This window comes from Microtus oregoni, unplaced genomic scaffold (genome assembly GCF_018167655.1).
Source record: "Microtus oregoni isolate MIOR12 unplaced genomic scaffold, Mior012 000002F_ref0000024, whole genome shotgun sequence".
NCBI lineage: Eukaryota > Metazoa > Chordata > Mammalia > Rodentia > Cricetidae > Microtus > Microtus oregoni.
This window is the reverse complement of record NW_024543061.1, coordinates 25,283,817-25,295,847: the sequence shown is the minus strand read 5'-3', so window position 1 is coordinate 25,295,847 and position 12,031 is coordinate 25,283,817. Positions and strand designations below refer to the sequence as shown.

Genomic DNA, 12,031 nt, shown 5'->3' with positions numbered 1-12,031 from the left:
AAGAGTGAGCATCTGGGCCAGCAGGGCCATGTGCCTGAAGCCCAGCAGGAGGTAGAAGGGAAGACAGGAGCCATAGCAGCAGTGGGTTCAGGAGCAAACACAGAACAGGCCCAAGCTGGCTCTGCCGGCCACCAGAGGACCCTCAAAGGGACACAGGTGCCTCATGAAACACCACTGGCCTCCATGGGGGACACAGCTGCCACAGGTATGCCCCCGCTGCCTTCCAGCTCACAGGGAACAAGTAATGGGAAGCTATGTTATTGATGGGGGGTCTGAAGCTCAGGCAGCACCAGTCCACCAACTCCTGAACTAAAGCAAAGGGAGAGTCAATGTCATGGAGACCTCTGTGTTCTGGGGCGTGGGAAGAGCACAAGGGAGATCTAAGGCTCACTGGGTATGAATGTTAGAGGAGGTTGCTTGTTCTTCCCGGCCACCCAGAACTGAAATAATCACACAGAAACTGTATTATTTAAATTACTGCTTGGCTCATTAGCTTTAGTTCCTTATTGGCTAACTCCTACATATTAATTTAACCCATCTCCATTAATCTGTGCATCACCACGAGGTTGTGGCCTACAGCAAAGTTTCAGCACATCTGTCTGTCTCCTGTGGTGGCTCCATGGCTTCTCTCTGACTCCGCCTCCTCTCTCCCAGCATTCAGCTTAGTTTTCCCCACCTAGCTCTGTTCCCCTATAGCTCTGCTATAGGCCCAAAGCAGTTCCTTTATTAACCAATGATATTCACAGCATACAGAGGGGAATCCCACATATGAAGAATCAGGAAACACCCCACCCCCCCAGCCCCAGACATTCTAGAAGTCCTGAGCAACAGGTCCCCAGGGAGCATAGAAAAAAAAAACTTTTTTAATGGCAGTGAAACACTTTTTGACAACATGAAAGGGACCCCTTGGAAGGACCTAGAAGACTTCCTAGCTAAAGATTATTATCCTCTGGACAGCTGGGATGGTTCATACTGATTCTCAATTTGACAGGATCTAGGATCACCTAGGAGACTGATCTGTCTACGAGGGAGTGTCTACTCTAGGTTAACTAACTGCGGTGGGAAAACTCACCCTGAATATGGGCAGCATCATTTTGTGGGCTGGGTTCTGGACTGGATGAAAAGGAGCAGGAGAGCGGAGCAGCAGCGCTCTTCTCCCTCCACTGCTCGCTGCACTAACGAAGTGACTCCAGCTCCCGCCATCGTGACGTCCTGCCATGAGGGACTATACTGTCAAACCAACAAACCGGCCCACAGCAAACCCTGCCCCTAGGGTGTTTTTGTCACGGCACAAGAACAGTAACTAATACAGAGGCTTGAGTTCAGAGGTGCACCGAGTTCAGATAAGGTCTTCGTTACCCAAGAGCCCTTGCTGCTGTTTCCTTCTCCTTGGGTACAGACAGGCAGACATGGAGCAGGGGCATCAGTTCTTACCAGATGCACCGAGATAGGTCTCTAGAGGCCTTGTTCCATCCACTCTGACCGCAGGTCTGCCTGTTTTCTCAGTTGTCTTATCTGGAGACCCACGCCTTGTGCTCCCTCCTTCCACATTTCCTCCACAGCCTCGCAGAAAGGCTATGGACCGGACATGTCCCTGCAGAGCGGCTCAGCTCGGGAGACCAGCGAGTGGACCCAAGGGTACGTATTTTTCCAGTATCTCCTCTATTGACCTCTAATGGCACTGTTTGCCCAGCTTCCCAAACCATTAACTTCCACCTCCCAGCAGCCACACATCAATTAACGGAGGGCCTGCTCCAAGCCTGAGCTCCTGAACACAATTAAGCGTGACAGTCCACAAATAAGAAAGAACTGGAGAATTAATTAAGGTCTAAACAAATTAATTACCAGTCCCCAATCGATTCTGATGCCAGTACACATGCTCCCAGGCTCACCTTCTTTCCTACCGTCTCTATGTATAAATAGAAACCAAGATCTCCCACGTGACTGCTGTTCTAGACCAGAGCAGGGGATTGTGGGTGCAGAAAACCTCCCTGAGAGAGAGCAATGGCTGCAGGGAGCATCCAGAGCTTGCTTCCTGTGCACTTGGCACTTACGTGCACACAAGCGCTCACACAATCCTAGATGAAAAGTCAGGGGCAGTCTTGGAGATGGAATGCTCACTGCAAGACACAGCATAGCCTGGCCACCCCCAGGACACACACATCTCAGTTTCTCCACTCCAAAGGCAGGTTCACCACCAGATTGAGTGGCCCTGGATGGGGGTTGGGAGGCCTCAGCTCTGGGCACAAGGTGTAGATCCGAGCTGGAATTTGTATACTCTTTTGCAAAATGGGGTGTCTCTCCCAGCACTGAATGAGACACAGTGAAGCGCCAAAGGGAGGACTAGGTGGTCCCTGGGAGTTCTGGGCTCTGCAAACCTAGTGCAGGCCTGTGACATTGTTGGGGTGGCCCCAGGATAGAGCAACAGACTTAAACAAAGGGATAAAGCATTCCAGGCTGGGGTGAGGTGGGTTAGTAACCTGGGCTCTGGACAGTGCCCCAGAGATGCCTAAATGCCTAGACTTTCAGCTTCCAGCTAGCATCTAGAGGAGCAAGCCAGAGAAGTGGGGGACACAGCAATCCCAGTTTCCTTGTTTGCCTAGGAAGAGAGTGGTTCCTTCCTAAGACAGAGTCCTCCCACCATGCTGGTGCCCTAAAGGGAAAGCGGCCTTTTACAAGGTGAAGCAGGCTCTGAGCAACCTTCTCTGAGGCTGACAGTGACCAGCCAGCCTGCTGCAGTAAGCAAGGGCCAAGTGGCTTTGAGATGCTCCGTCCTGGCCAGGGCACAGAGGGACATGGTAGAGAGAGACCAAGTGCAGGGAGCAGATGATGGCTTTGACCTTACATTACACTGGCAATCACTCACCAGGGAGATGAACAGAATCCTCTTTGCAGATGGGCCTGCTTCTCCCAAAGTCCTGGGAGTGAGAACTAGCAAGACACAAAGCCCAATGTATACAACTGGCTATGTATTAGGGGCCTCAAGCTGTGTGGCAGAGGCTGTACTTGGGTGGAAGGGATGAAGGTTGTCCCATGAAAACAGGAGGAGAATCAGGCTAAAGCAGGAGCAGGTCAGAGTGTCTCCAGAAGAGGAAAGGCTTCTCCTGAGTCCCAGAGAGGTTAAGACCAGCTCAAGGTCACACAGCACAGTGGACGCTGGACAGGGCTGGAACAAGCCACTGGCAAAGTTCTTATCTGAGGCTTGCCCCCACCCCCACCCCAAGTCCCAATTACATCTTGGTGGGGCCTCCGAGCCAGTCTAGTCTGCCTCGGACCCTCCAGCCCTGGCAGCTGAAAACCCAGCCTCTGAGTAGCCACGTTCTTTGCTCAATTAGACCCCATGACAAAGTCAGCTTTAAAGAGCTATTCCATTAATGGCCCACGGCAGAAATAGCTAAGAGTTCATTACAAGTGTGGAGTTGCTATAGCAATTATCTGGGTTGGCTAGGCTCCACTGGGTGGTTGGTTCTGGGAGTTTATTAGCCGCTGGGCATAGAGTGGGTGAGGTCACCCCATTTTGTAGGTACTCCACAGCAAGTTCCTGTCAATGGAGTCTGGTCTGTGGCCTCCCGGGGAGTTCTGGGTCATAGATGGAGAGTATCAAGCCTACATATTACACATATTACATACAGGAAGCTGAGGCCTGAGGGGAAGGTCAGATCAGGGCTATGAGGTGGGGGGAGATTGTGGGGTAGAGGACTCTGCTCTTCAGAGTGAGCACCGTGGGGGGGGGGGCAGAGGACTCAGCTCTTCTGAATGAGCACTGTGAGGTGCTGGAGGACTCAGCTTTTCAGAGTGAGCACTGTGGGGTGCTGGAGGACTCAGCTCTTCAGAGTGAGCACTGCTGGTGGTGGAGCTCACTTGGTAGAACACTTGCCTTGTGTGCATGAAGTCCCGGGGTCCCATCCCCAATACCACAAAACAAACACACAAGAATTTCTACTAAAACTGCATCTCATGAATTGAGCTGGTGGGTCCTGCATTTCTGTCTGTGTGAATTTTGTTCAAGATCTCCCAGCTACAAGTCAGCAAACATCAGGGAGATGTAATGTGGAAGAGCCACCATGCACCCAGGTTCTCGCAAGTTTCCCGACCTCCCACCATACAACACACACACACCTGTGTGCACATCTTACCTACTGCAGGGAAGGGCACGAATCTCTGCACAAGAAGGCGAGTGGCTGGGGTGAACTTGTTGGCTTTCTGAACCAGTACATTAAGGCCCACCTTGGAAAGGAAAGAACACAGAAAAAGATGCAGGATGCTGCAAGGGCTCATGGGATGGAAGAACAGAACTGGAGGGACGGCAGGAGGGAATTCCCTCCAATTTCCCTCAACCCCACACCCGGTGAAGCCCTTCTGAGGCCAACTGGGCCTTCTAGCCTCTAGCCTTTGCTGACCCGTCCCTAGGTGTGGGGTGACCCACCCACCTCAGGCCACACCTGTTCCCTCAGGACCAGCTCTGAAGTCTACCACCTCTGTCACTTACTAGCAGTGGGACCTTATGCAGGTGACTCATTATCCTTTCTCTACTTCACTGCCTGGTGGTAGAAAAAGGACAGTTATTTCTACCACGTTCAGGGTTCAGGATAAGAATGTACATAAAAGGAATGAGCTTGACACACACGAGAACTCAGTAAGTGCAGTAAGTGCCTCTCCCAGGCAGGCAGACCATGGATCCTGTTTCCCTGGCATCTTTCTCCAAAGTCCTCGGCTCATCAGTGTGGCCCCTGACCCTGGACCCATGAGAGGGAAGGACCACAGGCCTTTTCACTGTGCACTCAGCACTAAATGCTGTGTCTAGCAGCCCTGAGCACATGCTCAGTGAGCTAGTGGTTGAGGAATAGGTACAAGCAGACAACTGGATGGAGAGCTCCCACAGGTGAATGACACCTTCTCTGGGGGACAGGAAGGTGAATTAGCCATCAGAGGATTATCTAGAAGAAGCTAGATAGGCAGTAGGCATGGGAAGAAGCAGATGTGACCCAGATGGTACCCCGGAATGATGCCCAGCCAGCCCTGCCCTGACGGTCCATCCTGGGAAGAGGAGGCAGTGAGGGGCAAAGCAAGATCCGGGCTGTATTCAGCTCTGGACTCCTGGTGGCTTAGCAGGCTACCCTGTGCTCATAGCCTGGCTCTGGACTCAGGGTTTTTGTTTGCCAGGGCTTTAGGAAGTCTCCAGAAGGTTGAAAGCCTGCTGGAGAACAGGAACAGCTGGGCCCGGTCTCCAGTGCCGGGGCATAGGACAAAGGTGTGCCTGATAACCATCCCGTAGGCAGCCAGCCTCTTCTGCCCAGGCTCTGAGTGCTGAATGCATATCCTAACTGTCAGGGTGATGTTCAGAGCCCTGTCTGTGTCCTCACTGTGTGCTTGAGTCAGGTCAAGCTGAGTGGCAGGAACTGACAGCTTATCTATACTCCAGCGATACTGGAGGACCTTTCCGAATGCCACCGGCCCATCCTGGGTACTGCTGCTTGGATGGAGCTCACGAAGTCCAGGGAGCCCCAGCTCTCAGCAGTGAGTGACTCAGAAATGGCCTCTTGAGTTCCACAAAAAATAAAAGCACAGGGGGAAAGCATGAAGAACAGAACACGGCTGCAGAAGAACAGGAAGCGGAGTGGACTGTCTGGAGATCTATGTACGGTCAGCATGTTTACTTGCAAGAGCTTTTTATTTTCTCAGTGCTGGGGGCTGAACCCAGGATGCCTGGCTTCTGGGCAAGTGCTCTACCACAGAGCCACACCGCCGCTATCACATACAATGTCTTAACAAAATATTTTCACCAAGAAGAGGCAGGCCCAGAAAGGATTGGTGACTTTGCCCAGGACAGCCAGCCATGTCGTGGTAGGCAAAGCTAGGATTTGAACTCAGGGCCTACTGATTCCAAAGCTTCATCCCCACTTTCCAACTGACCGGTGTGATAGTTAACACCCTTAACTTGACAGAATCTAAAATCACCTAGGAAATAACCATGAGGGTGTGTCTGTAAGGGAGTTTCTAGATTGGGTCCACTGAGCTAGGAAGAGCTACCCTAAATGTGGGTCAGGGTCCTGGACTGCAGAAGGAGAAAGCAGGCTGGACACCCACACTCATCCTGCTTTTCCTCCTACTGTGGGTGCAGTGACATACCACCTCTATGTCACCATGCCTTTCCTGCCAGGGCAGACGGTATCCTCAAACCGAGAGCCCAACCGCAAACCCTCCCTCCCTTAGGGCATCCTTACGGGTGTTTGATCACAGAATGAGAAAGCAACTAACACAGCCTTCTCTCAAGAAGCAACGGCCTGATACCCCAAACCATGGAGCACATGCGGAACACAGAATCCCTGACAAAGGCCCACGAGGCATTGGGGTCCAGGTGTTGTGTAATGGGAGGTGGGGCCTTTGACGTATCCCTGTCCTGGAAGGGGGCAAGGCCCTACACACATACTTAGAAAGATGATGACGTATTAGAGGAATGGGAAGCAGGAGTCATGGGGGAAGGGAACAAGGAGGCCCAAACTTTCTCATGACTGGCAGCCTTCTGGGAGTAGGCAGAGCTGAAGTGCAGGGGGAGGGAGACAGAGACTAGAGATAACTGTTTGTAGCCAACGCTGAGACTTGCTGTGCCAACCTGAGACTGACCCTCCCTGGATGGCCATTCTCCCCCCTGGCTAGGACTGTCAGTGTCTTGAAGGGGTAATCTAGCTGGTTTGCCCCATGCCAAGTGGGAATGGGGGTAGGAAAGAAGGACGGCGAGAGTCTCCCTGAAGCCGTAGGAGCTAGTCTCTAGGCTTCCCACCAGCAGCTCTGACCTCCTTCAGGCAGTGGTCGCTGTCCCGCGGGTCCTGAGCATGGGCATGGCCGCACTAGGAAACCGGCTGCAAATCTCTACCTTGTTTGTTTTCCCCCTCTGCCCAAATGGAGCCCCTGTTTGGTTAATTTCTGTTTTGTAGTTTATTTGGAGGCTGTTAAAACAGACCCTGGGGGACCCTCGGCGATGGCTGTTCCATATCTCATTATCTCCCCTGAACCCGATTATTAGCTCCGATTCTTCTGATCACTAGCTGCTGTTCGTGATGAGTTGTGTGCCATTAATGCCAGCTGGTTCCCTTAAACAGGACCTACCATGCCAGGGAAAATGAGCTGGCATTCCGAGCCTCCAGCCACTTGGCTTTTTAATTTTAATGGGCTCCACCAAATGTTCCAGGCCAAAGGACCCCGAGAAACAAGAACAGACGGGCTTCAACCCCCAAACTGCAGCCCTCCCTGGGATCCTTCCCAGACTGTCTGTCCCTGTCCAAGGTTCTGGGGCCAGTACGGCTGGGTGTCGAGGAGGTGAGAGCAAGTGGCCGTTTGCCTCCGTGTCTTTGGCACAGACCCCACACCCACTGCCAGTGGGTGGGCGAGGCAGCCATATTGCCTCCCAGTGAACCCCCAACTCGGCAAGGACCTTCTCTCCACCCTGTAGTCCCCCGTCCCTCTGTGGGTGTGCAGGTGTTGGTCTACCTCGGACAGACGTGTGCTTCTTGTTTCATCCCAGTCAAGAGGGGTCTGCTAGTTTTGTTTTGATATTTTATTATTATTTTTTTGATACATGCTTTTATGTAGTCTAAGGTGGCCTCAAATTAGCTGAGGATGACTTTGAACTCCTGATCCTCCAGCCTCTACCTCCTCAGTGCCAGGAACAGGTGTGTACCTGGTTTATTTAATGCTGGAGCCTGAACCCCGATCTTCAAACATGTCCTCTAACCACTGGGCTCTAGTCAGAGCAGCCTGCTAGCTCCCCACGCCACCATTTTAAAAAAGAACTGCATTTAACGTTTTTAATTTAATTTCATTTTTATGTATACATTTATGTTTTGAGACATGGTCCCACTCTGCAGCCCTGGCTGGTCTATAATTCACTGTGTAGAACAGACTCAAGTGGAGCTCACAAAGCTCTGCCTGCCTCTGCCCCCTCACCCTTGTCAATTCTCCCAACCGTCATCTCCATTCCTCCCATCGGCTCTTCACAGAAGCCACAGAAAGGGGCTTCTGAAAGTGAGCATTGAGGCCAGTGAGAAGGCCTAGTGGGTAAAGGCACTCGCTGCTAAGTCTGACGACCCAAGTTCAAGCCCCAGGACCCACCTGTTGGAGGAAGACAACTGACTCCTGAAAGTTGACACACAAGAAAGAAACGGACACCACCCTGCTTCACAGCCTTCATTGGGTCTCATGGCATCCGAGGAGCCGCAGAGCCCTCAATGACCTCACTCTATTGATCTGGAGGCTCCTCTTGTGGACCAGACCTCCCTACCCCCACCAGGGCCTCTGAGCACTGTTCCTGTCAGGCCTCTCTTTCAGCCTAATTGTCAGACCTCCTCTCTGCTCAGGGTGCTCCACTAACAGTTTCTGGAAGAGCCTGGAACTGGAACTGTATGTGGAGTGTTTGTGTTCATGTATGCTCTATGCATGTGTGCGCATGCGCCTTTTTTTCACATGTACTCATGCACGCATGTGTTCATATATATTTGTGTGTGTGTGTGTGTGTGTGTGTGTGTGTGTGTGTGTGTGTGTATACTTATACGTGAGTGCCTGTGGAAGCCAGAGGGGGCTTGGGATCCCTGGGAGTTGAAGTTACAGGAAGTCATAAACTACCCCAGTGTGAGAATTAAATTCTGGTCTTCTACAAGAGCACCAAGTGCTCTTAACCAGTGAACCACCTCTCCAGCCCCACACTCAGATGCTTACGTGAGTTTGAAATCAAGCTTCGGTTGTCAAGCTTGCAAGGCAAGCATTTTCTCCAACTGAGCTATCCCTCCGCCCCACCCCACCCCCTGGCCCAAGGCCAGAACTTTCTTCCATGTATCTCAGTCTCCAGTACATATGTGTTTGCCTTTTACACATCTCTGAATCAAAATAATACATGTATCTGATAACTGAAAGAACACTGCAATATTTTGTATCTGTGGACTTGAATAGAAACCCATCTCCCCCAAAAGACACTGAGTCCCAGGGCCCAGGGCTTGCCTCTCTTACCCGCCCACTGAGTTCCCAGTATGTGGTAAAATGAGTGTGGGCTTAGTGATGCTTCTAGAATAAACTGAAGTGAATGGTGTCCGAAGCATGACGGTAAAAGGGGGAAGTCCCAAAGCAGGCCTGCCTTGCAGCCACTGCTTCTGCCCTGCAACTATTGCATCTGCCTTGCAGCCACTGCATCTGCCCTGCAACTATTGCATCTGCCTTGCAGCCACTGCATCTGCCCTGCAACTATTGCATCTGCCTTGCAGCCACTGCATCTGCCCTAAACTATTGCATCTGCCCTGCAGCCACTGCATCTGCCCTGCAGCCACTGCCTCTGCCCTGCAGCCACTGCCCCTGCCCTGCAGCCACTGCCTCTGCCCTGCAGCCACTGCCTCTGCCCTGCAGCCACTGCCTCTGCCCTGCAGCCACTGCCCCTGCCTTGCAGCCACTGCCCCTGCCCTGCAGCCACTGCATTTGCCTTTGCAGTCACTGCATCTGCCTTTGCAGTCACTGCATCTGCCTTTGCAGACACTGAGCTGGCCCAGGTCTGTGGCAAGCTGCTCATTTCATACTCAGCTTGGGGAGGAGACCCTGAAGGTCACCAAAGCTTCAGAAACAAAGCGCATCCGACTGAACCCTGGGTGTGAGAAGGAGGTAGCTAGGTGGTGAGGGAGGAGGGCAAACGGAGGAGGGAGCAGGGCTCTGCAAACTCTTCTGCGCCTGCCAGTGAAGTCTAAGTGGTCCTGAAGAACAATGAGGAGGAGGCATGCTGACAGGAGGGATGCATGAAATCAGACCTTAGACCTCTCTGAGGAGACTGGGCAATCATATGCCCAAATGGTCCTGGGTTTGTGTGGGTCCCGGAAAGCAAGGGGTGGGTCAGGAAATCACTGAAGTACCAGAAATACCCACCAGAGGGCACAGCTTTGTAAACTTAACCTGGCTACCAAGTGGACTGACTGGTGACCCTTCATGAAGGTCAAATGTCTTTCAGCCTCAGCCAGCCAATTGCTTGGCAAGGAGCTCAGGGTCAAAGAAACAAAGGAGAATGGGATAGTCAGTCAACAGTCATAGTTCCCATCCGACAGCTGTTGCTGCAGTGGAGGGGCTTATCTGCTAGGGACAGTGCTCACGCCTAATGCCTGAACTGTGTTCGATAGGAACTAGTGTGCTGGCTGTGAGGAACCAACTACATCAGACCCTTGTCCTCCCAAGAATAGATGCAGGGCTGCTTCTCCTGTTTGACTCGCCACTGCCAGCACCACCATCTGCAGGCTTCTGGAACACTTCACGGCTGCTGGGTCTATGCCATGGCCCCTCCAACCCAGAAGTCACTTGAAGGAAAAGTAGCATGAAATAGACTGGACCGGGACTCATGGGTATGTCCCAACTACCCTGGGAACTCTGAGGAGAACAGAAAGGCCTGGCTATGCCCTTGCAAACAGCCAGACCTTGTCTTTCAAGAGGCAGGGTGTGGCCTCGATCATACCGTTGACTTAATGTTGGGCAGAAGACAGAGGTCTATAAACCAAGTAAGAAGGTTGGCGGTAGAACTACAGAACCACCTCTACTCTCTACTGCTCTTAGGATGCCCATGGGGGGACCAGCCTACCAAGGGGCCCCAGTGGGAACAGGACAAAAGGTCCTTTGTGTTAACAGAAGAGGATGAGAGTAGTCCTGGGGTGGGGTGCAGAGGCTCTGTCCTTGACTTCAGTCTGTGCTCAGTTTCCCCCTCTGTAAAATGGGGTTAAACTAGCATGGTGCCAACACTCTGGAAGCATCAGCCACTGTTATTACCCACATGGCTGTTTACCAACCTGACCAAGGGCACGTGGAGCTGCCAGTAAACAATGAGAACTGAAAGGCTCCCTGGGCCTCTCCCTGCAGACAAACGCTGCATCCAACACAGGAAGGACGGGGGAAGGTCTGCATTGTTCCTTAAGGAGAGGTCAGTGTAGCTAAGGTTTAGCTGAAGATAAAGAGTCAGGTACAGGACACAGACGTGTCTCTTGTCATTAGGCTCCCACAACCAGCTCCTGACAAATCACAGACGTCAGCACTGAACCTTCCTCCCAGCCAGGAACCAGTGGTCAGTGGGTTGCATTGGCCACCTCCTCCTACTTCTGCCCAAGGACCTGCAACGCCCAGCCTTGGACTCCTCGTAGGCATTCACAGCCCCTAGTGAAGAGCACTGTTCTCACTCTATCGTCCCCATCACCATTATTCTCTACACTGCAGACACGCTTCTGACGGCGTCCAGAATCCGTTCCCATCTTTCTGAACCTACTGTGCCTCTCTCTAGGACACCCAGCCCTGCCGTCTGCTGGCTCTCTCCATCTGTCCCCTGTGCCATCCTCGGGACTGAGTTAGGTACTCAGAGTCAGCACCACCAGGGTTCTGACTGCCCTATGCTCTCCACTCGCCCTCCCAGCATCTAGAAAGCCATAACCACAGCCCTGGCTCCTGCAAAGTCTGGACCTTGCAGATTTTGCAGAAGGAGTCAGGGTCCAACCTGCTCTCTTCCTTCACTGAGAACGCAAGGGCCAGCCCAGAAGCATTCCACACGAGCTTCAGAACAAAAACACAAAGACGGGGAGAGGCTTCCTTTGTTAAAAGACGGCAAACTGTTAGGTTTCAAAAATAACTTAAGACGGGGTTTCTTTTTTATTCTAGAGCGAGCGCCCAGACATTGCCAAATCTATTTAGGGGGGCCCAGAGAAGCCTCTCACCCCAACAGTCTGCGGCCCAGCATGAGGTTTCGTTTGGGGGAATGTCTGATTGGCCAAGGGGTGCTACCCGCTAAGGTCAAGGGTTCTCCTGAGAGAGCCAGGGCTCTGAAGACCTCGCAGAGGAGGCTGCGCCTCAGCTCAGCGGCGTCTCTGGGACCTGCTCTCGGCCCGTCAGGCTCCATCCAGCCACCTGCTTGTAGGGACTCGTTTTAATTAATGCCAGCCCTGGGCCAACCACCGGGGCCGTGACACCTGTTTGCAGGTCATCTGCTCCTAACAGGCTCACCCTGGGAGGGGATTTGTCTCTAATTGAAGCC

The 12,031-nt window shown here is 52.5% G+C and overlaps 1 protein-coding gene across 2 annotated transcripts in view; it reads right to left on the bottom strand.

The window, feature by feature from the left end:
- Positions 1-12,031, bottom strand: part of Sfxn5 (sideroflexin 5) — a 117,286-nt gene that overhangs the window by 41,253 nt on the left and 64,002 nt on the right. For both annotated transcript variants that reach the window (XM_041639763.1, XM_041639755.1), the window contains exon 10: positions 4,137-4,227. In XM_041639763.1, coding sequence (XP_041495697.1) covers positions 4,137-4,227 — 91 coding nt within the window. The remainder of the gene's footprint in view (positions 1-4,136; positions 4,228-12,031) is intronic.